General features: G+C 27.8%; 2 protein-coding genes across 20 annotated transcripts in view; both read right to left on the bottom strand.

Moving 5' to 3' along the window:
* Positions 1-11,713, bottom strand: part of Mgat1 (alpha-1,3-mannosyl-glycoprotein 2-beta-N-acetylglucosaminyltransferase) — a gene marked incomplete in the record, with an annotated part of 23,676 nt that extends 11,963 nt beyond the window's left edge. Inside the window, 7 exon segments of one of the 2 annotated variants that reach the window (XM_067053713.1) lie at positions 462-690; positions 2,089-2,227; positions 2,325-2,519; positions 4,270-4,349; positions 7,252-7,366; positions 9,792-9,906; positions 11,509-11,713. In XM_067053713.1, the coding sequence (XP_066909814.1) occupies positions 462-690; positions 2,089-2,227; positions 2,325-2,519; positions 4,270-4,349; positions 7,252-7,366; positions 9,792-9,890 (857 nt within the window). 2 annotated transcript variants of the gene reach the window in all.
* A 3,005-nt stretch (positions 11,714-14,718) lies between these two features.
* The window catches only part of l(1)G0196 (inositol hexakisphosphate and diphosphoinositol-pentakisphosphate kinase), an 82,360-nt gene continuing 79,103 nt past the window's right edge, over positions 14,719-17,975 (bottom strand). For all 18 annotated transcript variants that reach the window (XM_024360665.2, XM_024360654.2, XM_024360642.2 and 15 more), the window contains one exon: positions 14,719-15,459. In XM_024360665.2, the coding sequence (XP_024216433.1) occupies positions 15,233-15,459 (227 nt within the window). In that variant the 3' untranslated portion in view covers positions 14,719-15,232. The remainder of the gene's footprint in view (positions 15,460-17,975) is intronic.

Genomic DNA, 17,975 nt, shown 5'->3' with positions numbered 1-17,975 from the left:
AAACCAGCCTGAATGGAAAAATGAATTAAGCAAACAAATTTCACCTAATTAACTAAAATAAGGATAAATTGAATAGATTCATCCAAAGTGGTGGTTCAGAACCTTGGAGGTGCAATAAAGAAATACTCGGAGGAAACAAAACAAATTTAAAAAAATCAATTAAGTCTTTAAAAAGTTAGTTTGACTCCCTAAAAAGAATAAGTCACTTATATTTTAAGTATGCAATTTAAGCATATAATTTTAAATTTAATTTAAATATAAGCTTATATTTCAAATAAGTAACCATCAACCTAATTATATTACTACCTATGATCCTTAAGAGTAGAGGCATGGATTAATTATTAGAAAAAAATGTATATTGCTCCAGGATAATCATGTTGTCTTAACCTCATTAGGGTTTGCTTCACTAATTATACTCTAGTTTAGTAAATATGATACAAATAATAACTTTAATGACAAACCTCAGGGGCCATTTAGGAGATAGCTCTGACCATAAAGATTTTGTTATCATCCAGCCCAAACCTGGAAAGAAGTCTGTTCTGTGGAGTAACTCTGGCGAAGATGTGTCAATAAGTTCAAGTTTCCCATTATCATTCCAGGCTGACACGCACCAAAGAGATGGATCGTGTTTCAAAAGAGGCAGTGTAGCGAGAAAATACGAAAAAAGATCGGGAGATACATCCAAGTCATCTAAAAAAAATATGTATGTATCCGAAATCTCATTTCTCTGAAAGGTTAGTATGATTAATAATTATAATTTGTTAATAAATTAAAATTATCATAAAACATATTTAAATGTTTCATGAGGTCTTCAACATGGCATTATATTTGATTTTCGCCCAACCATCAATACCACTATAAAACTGGTCTAAATGTCGAAGTTTTATACAGGATGTTGTCAAAGTCTACGAAAAGAAATCATAGAAATATAGAAGTGCTGAATTCGAATTTCATATCTGCCAAGTCACCAGCCGCTGAGATGTTTTTTTTTTATTTTTTCCTAAAAACAACCTAAGTAAAGCTTCCAGGTTAGATGAAAATTAGATACAATTTTGTGTGAAGTTTTGTCTTCTTTAATTTTGCATAGAATCTAATGAATAATTCTTTGAAAAAAGCTTACTTTTCTAGTTTCCTATAAATGAAAAACTGAACTGAAAAAAGTTCCAAAATTTTGGCTATTTTTGCAAAAAGCAAAAGGCTATCGAGGTTGCAAACCTGATATTTTGATTCAGCACCCTAAAAATACTTGTAGAACCATTAAGAAAAATGCTTCAATATTTTTTTCTTAAAAACACCATTTGTGAAACTTTGATATTTGGATTACTTTTGTAGTGTGCTCCAATGGTGCCATAGATTACATGGGAATCAAATAATATATATCCATTTTGTAGGAAATTCAATCTTGTTTAATTTTATATAATATTTCTGTACTGATAAGTATAAAGGATTTAAATCCATATTCTTGATTTTTCAGGAGACAAAAAATAAAGTTCAAAAAATTCTGTATAAAAACATATCCGTTCAATAGTTTTAACCAGAATATTATCATAATATACAACTTAAACCCTTTATACCAATCGATAGAGAATTTTTTTCTGATTCTGACTATGACTAATTCAATATGAACATTTTTTGGTCTTGAATCCTTTCTAATTATCAGTACAGATTTATATTTGAAAAATGCTTAGTTTCCTAGTTATGAGCAAACAACTGAAAAAAGTTCCAAAATTTTCATTTCATTTTCTATTTTCGTTGAGAAACTGCGAACCTAAAATTTGGTTTTAGCATCCCAAAAAAACTTATAGAACCATAAAGAAAAACACTTCTACCACTTTCTTGAAAACCCTTTTTGAACCTTAAATGACTGGACTAAGAACAGACACAGTCTGTATGCATAGTTTTAGTCATAATAAAGAAAGAAAAAAGTCGGTTTGGTCCACAATCACTGAAGATGAATTAAAAATATATTTTTCCCAATAAAAAAAAAAAAATCATCCATAATCTTGGATCTTTCAGTTAAAAATAAAATTTTAAAAACATTGAAAAGCAACTCATTAATCTGACTTTAGGTAGTGAAAAGAGTCTTACCTTCGATTATAATAGCAGTAGTAAAGTTGTAAACATTAAATGTCTGATTAAGAGCCCAGCCATAATGCCTTGCTATCTTAAAGTAACCTTTGAATTTCTTTTCTTTAGGCGGAACGAAAATTTCTCTTTGATCAGGTTGCTTCATGGAAAATAATCAATATTGAAATTAAAGATTGCATAAAAATAATAAAGTATAAACTAAAAGGGTAAAGTTTTATCTTTGTTATAGTACTTACTTTTATGTGGAAAACTTGACTAGAAAAAGCTGATATTGCTTGAGCTGTCCCTTCATGCTCGCAATCCTGACTTACGATTATTGGGAACTGACTTGGTGAAGGACGGTACCTAATTAATTGTTCCAAACATCTGGTGACAGTCGGTCTGTTGCAGGCAAATACGAGAACTGCTACTACACCATCACCTGCAGTTCCCTAGAATCAAATTTTTTCATTCTTAAAATTTTTACTTTCACTTACAAAAAAATGAAATATAAGGAAAAAATTACAATAATTTCAAAATAAGGTCCTAAGAATTGCGGTAGAAGCCCCTTGGATTGTAAGAAATAGCCAATAGCACCAGGAGCTACAAATGGATTCAATAGAAGACCATCAAAAACCGGTTCATAAAATTCCACTCCAAGTTACCGATAGTTAAAGGAGAAATAATTTACAATGTGGAAAGGAAATCTAACCTCATCCTGAAGACTGAAGCCCAGACTGCTGCAGGACATCCTGTTATAACTTCTATACTTTTTTTATATATATATTTATTATTTATCTATATATTTCTATTATTATCATTACTATTTTATATATTTTTTCTCAAATTAACTTTTTATTAATTATTTCTTCCATTAGAAGTCAGTTATTTATTTTATTAAATCTATAAATGTCATTATTTTTGTTATTAACTTCTTTTTTTCTCACTCTTCTTAAAAATTATTTTGTTTTAATTCATCATTATTATTTACAATTGTTCAATATTTATAGCGTTGTTAGTTAGGGATGTCTTTTGCACAAGACTACAACCTCCCTCCATAATCAATTGTTAAAAAAATAAATCTGTTATAATAACCAGGTAAGATCCTCCAGGCCAATCTGGTATTCCATAATAAAAAATGAAATACACAGTAAGGAGAAATATTGCAATTGTGAAAAATTCTGGATTCCAGTTTTCAGAGGCCAAATAACCAAGCCCCGCTAAATGGTCTGTATGTGTGTGGGTTTGTGGTCAGTCTAGTTCAAAATGTAAAAGTCGTATGAAACTGTAGATACCCATGTATATACCCAGGATGGTACAATAATGTTTTTGTTAAAATCGACCCACCAGAAGTGCCACTTTACATAATTAATTTTTAATAAATTTCTCAAAAGCGGCTCAAACAATTTCGTTTAAACACGATGAACCAATGTATAATTAAGTGGTCTTTAATATCAGATAGGTCTTTACCTCATTAAAAGAGTCTCACAGGACTTGAATCCCAACTTTTCACAAAATCTTTCTCCAAATACCTTTAATTTTCTTGAATTAAAAAAAATAACCAGGCCTTATTGTTAGCAATAATTAAATACAAAATATTAAAGAATTTGATAAATAATTCAAAGAGAATAGAAATATGTAATTCTAATGGTAAATATGTATTCTAAGTCGAGACCATCCGATCTTTACTGACTGCATTACGGCTTCATTATGTTTTATTAAACTGTTGTGTTCTTGGTATGGACAAAATTTATATTCATTATTTCCACCTCAAGAAACTTTAAAACATGAATTTTTATGGCAACAGAAAAATAACAATTTTTTGTTCATAATTTTTATATTCCCATTCTTTAGGTTTTTCTTTTTTAAAATAACGATGATTCAACATGAGCTCATGAATCTACACAAAACTTGCGGACATAAGTAGGATGGTAAGTAAAAGTTGTGTGATGTGCACAACACACCAAATTTTTTTAATAAGGTCTGAACATCTATAAACTTCATTGTAATAAATTTAAAGGTACCGTTTTTATAGCCGATCATTTTGCATCTTAATGATTTTCATATTGATAATTTTAAATGTTTAAGCCTTAAATAATAGAAATAATTATGTAAGATAAGAACAGAAATAAGACATGAGCTCTAACAATAATTTAATTATTATCGGTCTGAAGCTAAGATGAAAAATCATTATTCCTATACCTGAAGTCTTCTTTCATCTTCTTTTCTCGTTTCTTCAATAGCTGCCGCCTTTTCTTCCTCTTCTATTCTTCTGGCTTCAACTAATGAAAAAAAAACTTTCATCACAATTATCCACTTGGAGGTTATAAAGTAAACAATATACTAAAGTAAAAAATAAATAGATTGAATATCCACTATATATTGCAGAGATATTTTTAAATCTATAGAGATGGTGGAAATATTGGAAATTTGAATTGTTGCCATGAACAAAACAGAGAAATAAATGACAATAAAAAATATGGAAAATTAGATCATTATAATATTTCCTGTTATAAGTTTATTATACAAAGAGGAGGTTATAATTATTATATTGTACAATTATAAAATGTTTTTACATGAATACGAGTTAAAAAGTTTAGGATAAGTATTATAATCTCAAGTTAATCATTATTTACAACTTATAGGTAATTTCCTTCCAAAATAAATTATTTTGTGAATTAAATTACATTTGGATAAGTTTTATGAGTAAACAGCATGTTTTAGTCCATTTAAACACAGTTAAAATATTTTGTAATTTAAAATGCTGAAATATTTTGTGATATTTGAATTCAAAATAGTAAATTCCTTAAAGTCACGTTTAGATGAAGGTGAAATATGCAAAAACATGAGTGAATTCTATTAATATGACAGTTGAAGGATGTCTAAGGAATACTTAAACAAATATCATAACTTTTATTTATGATACTTTAATTTAAATTTATTTTTTATGTTAAGAAATTGTGTACAATTATTTTTTATTCCAAATTATTTCTGGAATCTCTGAAAAAAAAAAAAACAGAGAGTTAAACATTTTGAAAATGAAATAATATTAATAATCACAAATTTTAGTCAATTTACATAATGATACAACAAAATGTTGTAAGTTATCAATTCATATGTTATATTACTTTTTATTTAATAATTAAAATTCTTGTTATAAGGGTAATGTTATGAAAACTGGCTACCTGGCAGGATTTATGGTTTTAATGTTGTTACAAAGATGTCATTTATATAAAATAACATAACAATATATAATATAGTACTATATATTCCTTTTCCAACTAGAAGAAGAAATCAATTTTGACAGACAAGGTGTCAAAAGAAAGGGAATTTCATGGAGAAGTGACAAATTCCAATTTTAATTCTTAAATTCTCACTAAATATTTAATAAAAGTCATTGTAAAATGTATGTACTTTTACAATTTTGTTGGTGTTTATCTAGTAAATTGAGACAAAATTAGTCAGGTCTTAAAAATTTGAAGATGGCGATGAATAACAACCCAGGCAGAATGTTTCAGTGGAATTTACTGGGCTATTTTTAAAAATGCATGAAATTATTTTAAATAATTTCAGACAACAAACCTACTTTTATTCCATTTATAACCTTCCAACAATACCTACTTTTAATCCATTTATAACCTTCCAATAACAACTTAATTTTATTCCATTTATAACCTTCCAATAACAACCTATTTTTATTCCATTTATAACCTTACTTTTATCAGATTATAACCTTCCAAATGTCCTGATCAACATGGGTTATTTAATATTATATGACTTTGTTTGAGTTTTTAGGTTATTTCAATTTCCTTGAATTATTACTATCGCCATAGCGATTCTGAAATCTAATTCAGTTATGGCTTCTATATTTAACTCATAATAAGTGAGAGAACAGCAAACTCTTCTTGACCAAATCAAGATATGTCTATATACCAATGTATATTTGACACAGGCCCAGTAAATGTTTTCAGTAGCCAGTACGTTCTTGAAAGGGGGAAAATCTGCTGATCATTCCGGACTTTCGAGCATACTTAAAAAATATGAGACATTCTATGGACATCAGATTTACATATAATTAAATATGTAGAGCTTGGCTGCAATTCAGACCTTTCCAAATATTCATTACTGTTTTAGATTTACATAAGTAAATGTTATGTTCTTAAGTGTTTTTGTCTTTTTTAGCCCAGACGAAGCCCTGCAACGTGGGGTAAAACGTTGGCTCATTAAAATAGTTGTCACTATTTGAGTTTTTTTTTACCACACCCAGACCATATTCCATTTATTAATAATATACACGGTCATCAGTGATCTTCCAATTTATTTTAACTATTAGGATTTCAGCTCATAAGAAATATGTTGAAATAAACTGAATCATGTATGAGTTAAATTTCATATAATTGTAATTGTAATTACTGAGGGTCATGAAGTAACTGCAATTACTTTACACAACTACAGTAATTGTAATTGTGTTTAATAATTACTTCAGTGTAATTGATCTTCAAAACAACAGTTTGAAGTTTTAGACGATTTAATGCTCGTCTTGGTGTAATTCAAGATGTAATTAAATTACTCATGTAATGATTCCAGCCCAACTATCAAAGACGTCTAATGTGAGAATTCCCAGGCGGGTGTACTAGTTATAAGTAATTAATGTTAAATTTAAATTTAAAAGAGTAACGTCAGATTTTAATTTATCAGATGTTATTTATTTTATGAGGCCAGAGTAGCCGTGTGGACTAAGACGCTTGCAATAGGTAATGAAATTTAAGTAATATCAAGCATGGTCAGTACTTGGATAGGTGACCACCCAAAATGGATGATCACTCAAACCAGAAAGCCACGCCTCACCCACTCTCTTCTCCAGATTTGTGAGGTCTGTCAGCCTACAGGTGCTAACACACACTAACAGACCCAAAGACTGTAGACCCTACTCTGTGTACCTTAATCGGGAATCATATTGAGGTTCTCCAACCAACTGGCTGAAGGACAAAACAAGAAGGATAAGGCTAAAGAGTATAATTTAATTTATTATGTTGATAAATATTTATTGTTAGATAAAGATAACTTGAAAATGAGCAAAAAGGACTGAAAAATTATTCTACATTTAATAAAATAATGAGATTTTAAAATGATTAATATATTCCTGACATAAAGAGCCAGAATAAAAATGTATTTATAACTTACTTTGTTCATGAACAGCATTTTTTACATTTCGCATAAGCAATGCATTAGCTTTTTGCTCTTCTTTGATATTTGTTTCAAGCTGAATCAAACTAAATCCATCATCAGGGGATACCACCTGGAGGAAGACAAATTGAAATATTTATTAATAAATGAACTAGGAAAGGAGAAAATAACAATAAAACTATCATAACAGATGGATGATTAAATAAAGTAAAAAGAAGCGCAGGAGGGAAAAAGAAATTGTGAAAAGGTTTTTATAATAATATATGTGCTTCCAGCTATAAAAATAATTTATTTCAAAAACATTTGCAACTCAGAACATTTATATATAAGAAGGTTCAATGAAATAAGTTTGGAATTTGAAAGGATTTTTGAATTTTATTTTTTTTTAGTGGTTTATTTTTCTAAACTTATTATGTTATTTCCTGCTTTTTTTGCTTTAGGAAATTAATTTACCTTCTTACTACAATTTTTTTATTCGATTACTTTTAAACTGGGACATTAAATTTGCCGAAACTTCGGATGATATATCCATCTTTAGGGGCTTATTTTAAAAAAATATTTAGTACAAAGTTTTTTCTTACATTAAAGTTTTGAATGATAGTCACATTTTTGTTTTACTATTAATCTTTATACCTTTAATATTTAATTTTGTTTTCTTTGGTCATTTTTAGACCAATTTAAACTCGAAATTTTATCATTATTATATGAAAACTGAAACCAAAAGTCAGCTTAATGCACGTTATTCTGTCCAGGTCAATCCAACAAATTACCCTGATTAGTCAATTTTCATATTAAAATAAAAATAAAAATTATTTATCACAGTCACCTTCTTTGTTAAAAATTTATCACAACAGTTTTATCAAAATCAAAATTGTGGTAGTTAACTATTTCATGTTTTGCTATAACTGATGTGAGCAGATGGATAGACAGACAATCTGAAACATTGGCAAAGTTGATTTACTAATGTAAATGTGGTTCAATAAAAAAATTGTAGTAAGAAGGTAAATTAATTTTCCAAGGTGAAAAAGCAGAACTTTATTTTTTTAAATCTCAGAATTTTTAAGGAATATTATACAGAATTAAAGTTCATAACTTAGTTTAATAATCTGAACAAACATTAATGGATTGAGGAAATATTTGTTCACAAAAAATAGGATACATTAATTGTACATATTACAAGTAAAAATTAAATTAAGAGCTGATTATGTAATGAATTTTTTCTTTTTAATGCATAATCAATATTTGTTCGGTATTTCAACAAACTGTTCAAACACTAAAGATTAAAAAAAAAATTCATTGAAAAATATTTTTTTCAGAGTTTATTTAGATTTTCAAACAATAAATTTGATATTAAAAGAACTCATTTTAAGATTAAAATTAATCTTTCTATGTATTTAGTAAAAGTTAGGCAAAAGGAAAGGAATATTAATAATAAAAATATGGTTTTAATTTCTAAGGATTTTTTTTTTTTCAAGGAACTTATTACGTAAAAATAAAAAAGAAATACATTCTACCCAACTTTAAAAATTACAGTACAAAACTGAGTAGAAAACATTAATAACAAAATTAAAATAAAATTGATAGTTTCAATATTTCTGGATAAATCATACAATTTAAAAAAAAAATTCTATATAGAACATATTCAATAATTATTATTATTATGCTAAGAAAGTTAGTCCCGATAAACATTCCTATATTTTCCATAACTATTTCTAGAAAATTTAGGTCAAGGAGGGGACCTTCAATCAATAAAGAAAAACTAAGTAAGAAGCACAGTAACTTTACTTGCATGAAATAATTTTTTTTTCTGAATGTTCCTTTAAAAAAACTTGGATGTGTCCATGAATATTTTACTTGTGTCACAGCAATTGAAAAAATATGAGATATATTTATTTTAAGCATCACCTCTATCTTCAAAAAGTCAGCTCAAGTCATACTGACTTATGATATTTCAATAAATAACTACAATATTTATGACTGTAAATTACAAACAAAAGATTAATACATTATTTTATACCTTATTTAATGTTTGAAATGTTGGTTTTGAAACTGCTTAAGGTTTAAATCCCTTTTATTTAATTGGCTCATCATCACCATCTTTTTAGATTATATAAATTTGAACTTTCCATTCATTTACAGTTTTATAATACAAGATAGATGCTCATACAAATGCAAAACTCATGAATACATCAGGAATGTTATTTTTTCTAAACTAATATAATCAATTTCTTATACTGTTTGAGAAATCATTTCATTTTATATATTAATAACTTTGATCTAAGCAAATAAAAGGAGATAAAAACGGCTTATATTAATTGAATTCAAATTTTATAGAACATTATTAATAACGAAAGTTATTTAGAAAAAAAAAGAAAAATTTGTAAGTAAAATAAAATCAGCTCTTTGAGTAAATATAAATAAACTCCCTTATTTGTAGATAATTGTATCTATTAACAAGGTTTCTATATAGAACAGGATAAAATAATGATTAGAATAACAAATGATATCACAAAAAAATATGTATGTATATTCCTTACAAAACCACTTGTAGGTCGATTTCTTAAAAGGACATATATTATAAAAACCCAAGTCAATAGAGAAAGCAGCAGAATGCCCACCAAATGGTTACGCCTCATCTCACTGCCATCGCATCTGAAACAACAATAAAGAAGTTTAATAGTTTATATACACTATATATAAAGTGAAGTTACATCCTAAGGACAATTTTAACCACCTTTCCCTATTTGGTTTAGAAATAATTTTTTTTTTAAACCACTTATTATTTATTATCTATGATGACAGATGATTTTAGAATTGTAATCTTCTAAATGAGTGGCTATAATCTTCCAGAAGATGAATAGTTTTGGAATTATTCAAAAATTAATTTCTTTAGGTAATACATTTTTTTTTATAAACCACTTAAGGGTGCAAATTCTTGAAACTGATCTTGCACATCTATAGCATAAGGGTAATAGCCATTTCAACTTTACTGACATTGTTGTTTTTGAGATTCAATGATCAATAGATTTATTACTGATTAGTCAGTGAGATGTTACAGACGGATACAGTATGCTTTAATAATACAAATGTCTTCAATCTTCTACAAAAGAGTATACTGATCAAACAGGATTCGGTAACAAATCTTGACGATTATTGTCTTACGAAATTGTAATAAAAGACTATAAACTCTACAAATTATAAAACTTAAAATACTAAATTGATTAGAAATTTTAAATCTAAATGGCAACATGAAATACCAATAAAACAATTCTATTAAGCAACTGAATAAAAAATCGGAACGTGAGGTGGGAACTCCTATATTGGCAACTTAATAATTAATCAAAATAATTCATGGCTTAACCATAATTCCACCAATGAATAAATTTTTTCATGTTTCCAAGACTTGACAAGAAATACAATGTTAATTGATATATGATTACTTAGGAGAGTACTGTTAATTCAAGTAAAAAGCTTTGAATTTTTAGCTTAGTAAAATTTAAAATAGATTGTATGCCCATATTTATAGTAAAAATTAAAGATCTGCTTAAAATATTAAATAATATTTTAATATTATAGATATTAACACCAAAACACAACTGGTAATACAAGATACAAAAATTACTATTTATTTTATCATAGTTTTTATTTTGCTACAGCAAAGATATTGTTACTTATATCCTAAAAATATATGATCAACTATCTAATTTCCTTCATAGTAATTTCATTTATATCAAGGATAACAAAAAATGTGAATGTCTATATATTTCAAAGGGGAAATGTTATGCATCGGTGAAAGCAAAATTTTAATATTAAGTTAAGCAACATCATCTGAAGCAAAATCAATTATTTAATGTATCACTCTGGTTGAAATAAAATGTAATTACATTAGCCGTATGGTATTTCAGTTCGCAGGTCTATCACATAATTGTGATGAAACTAGTTAACATAATTGAACACTTTAAATACAAGATAACACTGAAACATTAATAACAGGCCAAACAGTTACTTCAATAGGATAAAACCTTTTGATTTAAAGTAATATTCAACAAAAATTCATAAAAAGTAAATAAATGACATAAAATGAGTGATGCACCACATCATCAACTCTAGATTTAAAAGAAAACACTACAAATCATTATCACTTGATAAGCTATTCTTTCTTAAGGGAAATTTATCATCATTTGAAATGGTGTTATCTTAAACTGAAGTACATAAAAATCAAATGACATAAGATCTACAAGAGATGACACCTACTATGGATATGGAAAGCATAAATCTGGAACCATTTGTTGGCAGCTTATCACGCAGATAAGCAACTAATCGGAACCACGAAGCACTCAGCCAAAACCAATTTTACAAATCGACACATACAGAAGTTAATTTTGATCATTCTGATAGTAAAATATAGGTTAACAAAAGGCTCTAAGCGCGATCTATTTTTGACATACGGTAAAGAATATATTGAAAGTAATTTCGACAGAGTGCACTAGTGTGTTTCTTCTAAGAGATCGGGTACAAGGAGGTTATATTTGCGATCATTTAAGTTGAAATAGATAATTCCTTTTTGAAAGCTATTCTTTTTATAGTTTAACGCCCTTATGCCCTCCAAATTAGGGCAGAAAAGATGAGTTATTCCTACAAGTTTTGATAACCTTATCAACCTATTCTAAGGGAAAGTAGAAAGGCCGAGGTTTACATGGATCTGCCCTGAAATAAAATTCAACCTGCCAAGATTCGAAATTACCCTAGAATGTTAACTTGGTACATTAAAATACTCGACAAAAACAACCTTATTATTCTTATGTAATAAAATTAAACCAATAAATGTGATATATTGTAAAAGTAGTCAATTTAGTTCATATTAGTTTCTAAAATGGAAAATAAATCTGTGAATAGCCATAAATGATGAATCAGATTTGTACATTTTTACAAGGATTAAATATATTATCACAATTTTTGTTTATAAAAATGTGTTTCCAAAAGGTTATGCCTAATAGTTAACTCTTATAAATTAATCAATATTTCTTAATAATGATAAATTTATATTCTTCCAAATGTTGACCAATTCTAGTACTTTTGTCTCTCATGTTTTAACTTTAGTCATTATATGAACTAAATTTAAATATGATAAGGCATCACTTTAGCATCCTCAAGTCAGAAATGGTGCTGGTCGGAATCCAATCTTCGAATAGTTAAAATTTATTTTATGGAGGACACAAGGAATGTGAATCTCATTCTTCCCACTGTAGCTAAAGCAGGTTAGTAAACTGTCAGATAATCACACAATATGCCAGGAAGGGCCAAATAAAATAACACTGATTGAATTCAATCTTAACTATTGAAAATCAGGAAATATAGTCTGTTACAGAATAAATTATTTATTTGATTAAGAAGGCAAAATACACCAGTCTTAGGGTGATAAGAATAAAGCAAAATAAATTAATTTAATGAAAAGGTGGTTGTATCTACATAAAAAAAATAGCATGTCCTTGAGTCATTGAAATAAAAGTTTGTAGATTATGCCTCTGTATAGAACAAAAACTCTGCTTTCTGCTATTTGAGTGATGAGTGAGATAAATGTCAATTCATATTTGTTTTTTAAAACTAACCATATTTGAACCTCATGTTGTACAAGGAAGTAATGTAATTTATAGTCACAAACAACCCCATTACTTAACAAAAATTGTGGGAACTCAGAAGAATAGCATTTAGGTCAGAGTATGGAAGATGAAAGAATTGGTACTGATTAGTACAGAAGCTGCATCTCATATCTATTAAACCAAAAACCTGTCTGCTTCATCCCTTTGTACAAACCAACCCCACTCTTTCCTATTCCTAAAAAAAACTGATTGCTTCTATGATCTTTAATATGATTTCATAGTGGTTCTAATGAGCTGAAGTTTATATGTTATCAAGAAGTTTCTTTTTAAAAAACAAACTTCAATATTTTTGTCATAATTTATCGTAGTTTTAAATAACTTTGTTACCAGTTTTTTATGTCCCGTTTAGCTTCAGTACTTTTAAGTAAAGTGGTTTTAGTTGGCAATTGAACTAATGAACTGAACCAAAACAGTGTTTCTTCCCCCAGCAGTTACAAAAGAATGAATTTATTAAATAAAACCAAAAATTGTATCCAATACTGTCTCAACACTTTATTTCTTACTAGTCCAACGTTTCGGCCATTCCAGCCATCTTCAAGGACATCTAAATATTCAACAGCTTATATTATATCTTTATTTTTAAACATGTTTAAAAATAAAGATATAATATAAGCTGTTGAATATTTAGATGTCCTTGAAGATGGCTGGAATGGCCGAAACGTTGGACTAGTAAGAAATAAAGTGTTGAGACAGTATTGGATACAATTTTTGGTTTTATTTAATAAATAATTACCTTGTCTCAAAAAATTTTGAAATAATATTATAAAAGAATGAATGTTTATTCTCATGTATATGCTTCCCTAACCAGAACCCAATTGGGGTAACTTCATTTGTTCTCACTTCAGCATTTTGATCATTACGAGATATTGAGGGACTTATTTGTATTTTTATGAGCAATATTCATCTAAAAAAATTTTTAGATTTAAGAAACTTAGAATTTAATAAACTAATAGAACACCAGTTTGGATTCCGAGTACCCTACTCCACTATCCATCAAAGTTATCATGTGGTGGACACTATCTTATCTTCATTAGAGTATAGAATATACTGCTCTGGAGTCTTTCTCAATGTAGAACAGGCTGTTTGATTGAGTCTGTCCCCCGGACCTACTATATAAAATCCGTACATTCCTATCCCCACGTACTTTCTCATTTTCTGTTCCTATCTCACTTCATCCCACTTTTCTCAGTCTGCTGGTTTAACTCAAGGTAGTATCCTTGGAAGGAATTTTCTTTTTAAATAATAGCAACTTGTACTGAAGAGTGAGGAAGGTTATTGATTAGAACTTTTAAATATTAAAAGAAATTCCACACTTTTTTATGTGTAATTTTATAAAGAAATGGATGTCTTAACCATTCAAAAAAATATTTTAAAAATCAAGCCAAAGAAGGCTTAAAAGAAAGACAGAATTTTGTGATGAATAGTTTTGTATTTTAGATGTAGTATATTATATGTAAATAAAGAATATTCAATATAGGTACATGATTTTTATTCCAATTTATTTTTGCCATTTATTGTTGCCTATTATTAGTTCTCCTTCCCCTGGTTCTCTTTCTTTCCCTCCTCAGATTTTCTAAGCCCAGAAGATGGGCTTTTATAATATATGGTAAGCCTAGTATCACTTCATAACTACATTTCTAAAAGTTATTCGGTAATAGTTAATAGGAAATCATAATAGTTATCATTAGGCATGCTAAGGTTTGAGCATAAATATTACCTTAGTTATCTCAGACAACAAACTTTCTTTTAGAAAAAAAAAATAATATCATAAAAATCAAGGAGTTCAATCATAAAACAAGGTAACTGCAAATGAAAATATTTTTAATGTTAAATTGTTTGTTAATTACATTGTTTTACCTAGCACCATTGATCACTTATCATAACTTAATATCGACATTATTGCATTAACTAAACAAATTTCCTAAAGATTCTTTCCATAATTTATGAGATCATCCTTAAAAAAGTTGATAATTCCAAAAACTTTCAACTATCACATTTTACGACATCAATTTTGTTCAAAAATACATATTGTTTTGTTAATTTTCTGAATTTGAACGGTAATTAGGTGAAAAATGACAATGACACATTAAAAACAGCTAACATGAGCACAACAATCTTTTATTTAAACTATCATTTGAACTTTATAAATAAAGGACAACACTATAAAAATATGTACAATTTTTTTTTTAACTTTAAGAAATTAAAAAATACAAACTAATAAAATTTAATTAACAATTCAAAATGCAAATATATAACCTAAAATCAGGAACTGTAAACACAGTTGTATTTTAAGTAGTCAAAGATAATGAAAACATAAATTATTTATCCTTAACAACTTGAAAACCAATTGTAGTAGTGCTTTTATCTTCACCGGCCACTGTTACTGGAGGGACAACTTCATCAGTCTCATCTTTTTTAAATTCCATTTCTCGCCAAGCCTTGAATGATCCAGGACCTTCTTCCATCCGGGCCCAAGCTGCACTTGGCTCAGACACACTGGTGCACACAAAACGTCCTGCCTTTTTTTCTTCCAACTTGTCATTATCTGTAAATTAATTAATAACAAGTAGTTTTAATGATTTCTTTAAAGTATTGTCTAAGCAAACAATATTTAACTAAATAAACAATAGAAAAACAAAACAAACAGGTAGGCACCCACATATTTCATTTTAAATGAGCTAGAAATAATTTCTGCATAAAAAGAAAAAGAAATTACAATTATATTGCCTAACAATCATCTAGCAAATGAATTTTTGAGCAAATTCTTAAAACCTTAAATACACACTATGCAGGTATAATAAATAGGCTGGCTATATAAGTAGGGACATAATGAATCAGGAATAACACTTAAAAATAAAATTATCCAATTCAAAACCATAATATTTAATTTAAAACCTTTAAATTTCTTGAGACTGGTTAATTATGTTTAAATAAATAAAATTTTATCCATTTTAGTCTCAAAACATTTTTATTCTTTTTATAATTCCGAGATTTCAGCCATCCTCGGGGACAATGTTAATACAATTTTAGAACTAAATCATTTTAAAAAAACAACATTATGCAGGCTATTCTGTCCAGGTCAATCCAACAAATTACCCTAATTAGTCAATTTTCCCATAAAAATAAATAAATATTATTTGTGATAAATTTTTAACAAAGAAAGTGACTGTGATAAATATTTTTAATTTTTATTTTAATGTGAAAATTGACTAATTAGAGTAATTTGTTGGATTGACCTAGGAACAATAGCCTGCATGAAGTTGCTTTTTTTAAAATGATTAAGTTTTAAAATTGTATTAAGATTATCCCTGAGGATGACCAAATTGGCTGAAATGTTGGACTTATAAATAGAATAAAAAGGTTTTGAGACTAAAATGGATAAAATTTTATTTATCTAAACATAATATTTAACTTAAATATAAAAATTTAATAAATATATACATATCAATAGGTAGATAGACAAACAGCACACATGCATATTGATATGTCCAAAGAGATAATGCCTAGTATAACTTAACATTGATTTGTGTTAATGGGACAGATGAATGTATCAGTAGTGAACGACATTGTTAAAACAATGCGTGATAAATTTGAATTAAAATGACTATATAACAATATTTCAAACAGAAATAGATACACTTAACAAAATGAGGTAAAATTGATAGTAAGGTTTTAATTGTATACATAAAAAATTGCTGATAATGTTAAATTAATTGTTTTAACTGTAGAAATATTTAAATAATAGTACATGAATATTGGGTAAATGTCGAAACGTAGTACAAACAAATATAGAATAGTGATAATATTCTAAATTGAAGTTTTTTTCACCTCAATACCTTAATAAACAATAAAATCAATTTTAAAATTTTTACAGTTCCGGAGCAGTGATATTTAGTTAACAACACTTGATAAAAATGTACACACGCAACCATTACTAATATATAATTTTACTCATTAATGTTCGTTTTTGTCATGTATATACTAGTAGTTTATCCCACCAACAATAGACAGAAATTTTAAAGCCCAAGACTAAATTGTAACTGAATATAAACGTAGTTATGTTGGAAGATGATAGTTGACCGTATGAAGCAGATTGTAGGAGGATAGTCCCGGTGGTGGTCAATAAAGGTATCAAAATAGTAAAAGAAAACTATTTATTGTAAAACAACGTTTCACCCCACTTTGCAGGGCTGTCAGACAGGAACACTGAGAATGACTGACAATGGTTCGACAGACCATTTAGCTTCTTAAAATTTAACTTACTTAACATGTAGTCCATTCTCTTTCAAATCAATATGTTTACTGCCCACTACAAAATAACTTATATTTTCCATTCTTTGTTAGGATGGTCATGAATTATCTCATAATCTTAACGGGTAATTACCGCTAACTTTATTCACAGTATATACTAATCTCATTAAATCTCGCATTTCAATAAATTGGATAAAACAAGGAGATAACTCTCAGTGAACATCTAAGGTAAGAACAAAAACTACAAGTTATCTTGTAGTGGACTGTCAATGTTGTAGATGGATGCAACACGTTTTCTATAAGATGAAGAATGAAGAAAATCTTATGATTTTTTTTTTTAAATATATTTTTAATTATATATTTTCATAATATCCTGTATAATTCATCTTTCTAAAATTACTCATGGTGTTAATTTTTATTTTTCAATATTTAAATACATAAGTAATAATTTTCATATTGTTTGTTATCTTCTCATTACATTGCTTTTTATTTTTTTTTATTATACTGTTTTAGGACTGACTTCCAGTTTAGTTACATACTGTTACCTTGTTTATTTACAAAGCCCTGACGAAAGTCTACAATTTAGGTTAAAACATTGGGGCACAATATAAAATAAGGTATATATGTATATATAGTTGACCGTAAAAATTGATATATAGGAAGATAGTCAGGGTTGCGGTCAATAGTGAAACAAAAATAGTTTACAACTATTTATTTTCCAACGTTTCGCCCCACTTTGCAGGGCTTACACTTAATCATACTTTTGATTTTGACCATACCACTATTTTAGCCACTGTTCCTAATTACCAA

The sequence above is a fragment of the Halyomorpha halys genome, unplaced genomic scaffold, assembly GCF_000696795.3.
Source record: "Halyomorpha halys isolate HHAL.00 unplaced genomic scaffold, Hhal_1.1 Scaffold670.1, whole genome shotgun sequence".
NCBI classification, from domain to species: domain Eukaryota; kingdom Metazoa; phylum Arthropoda; class Insecta; order Hemiptera; family Pentatomidae; genus Halyomorpha; species Halyomorpha halys.
This window is presented reverse-complemented; position numbering and strand designations above follow the sequence as displayed.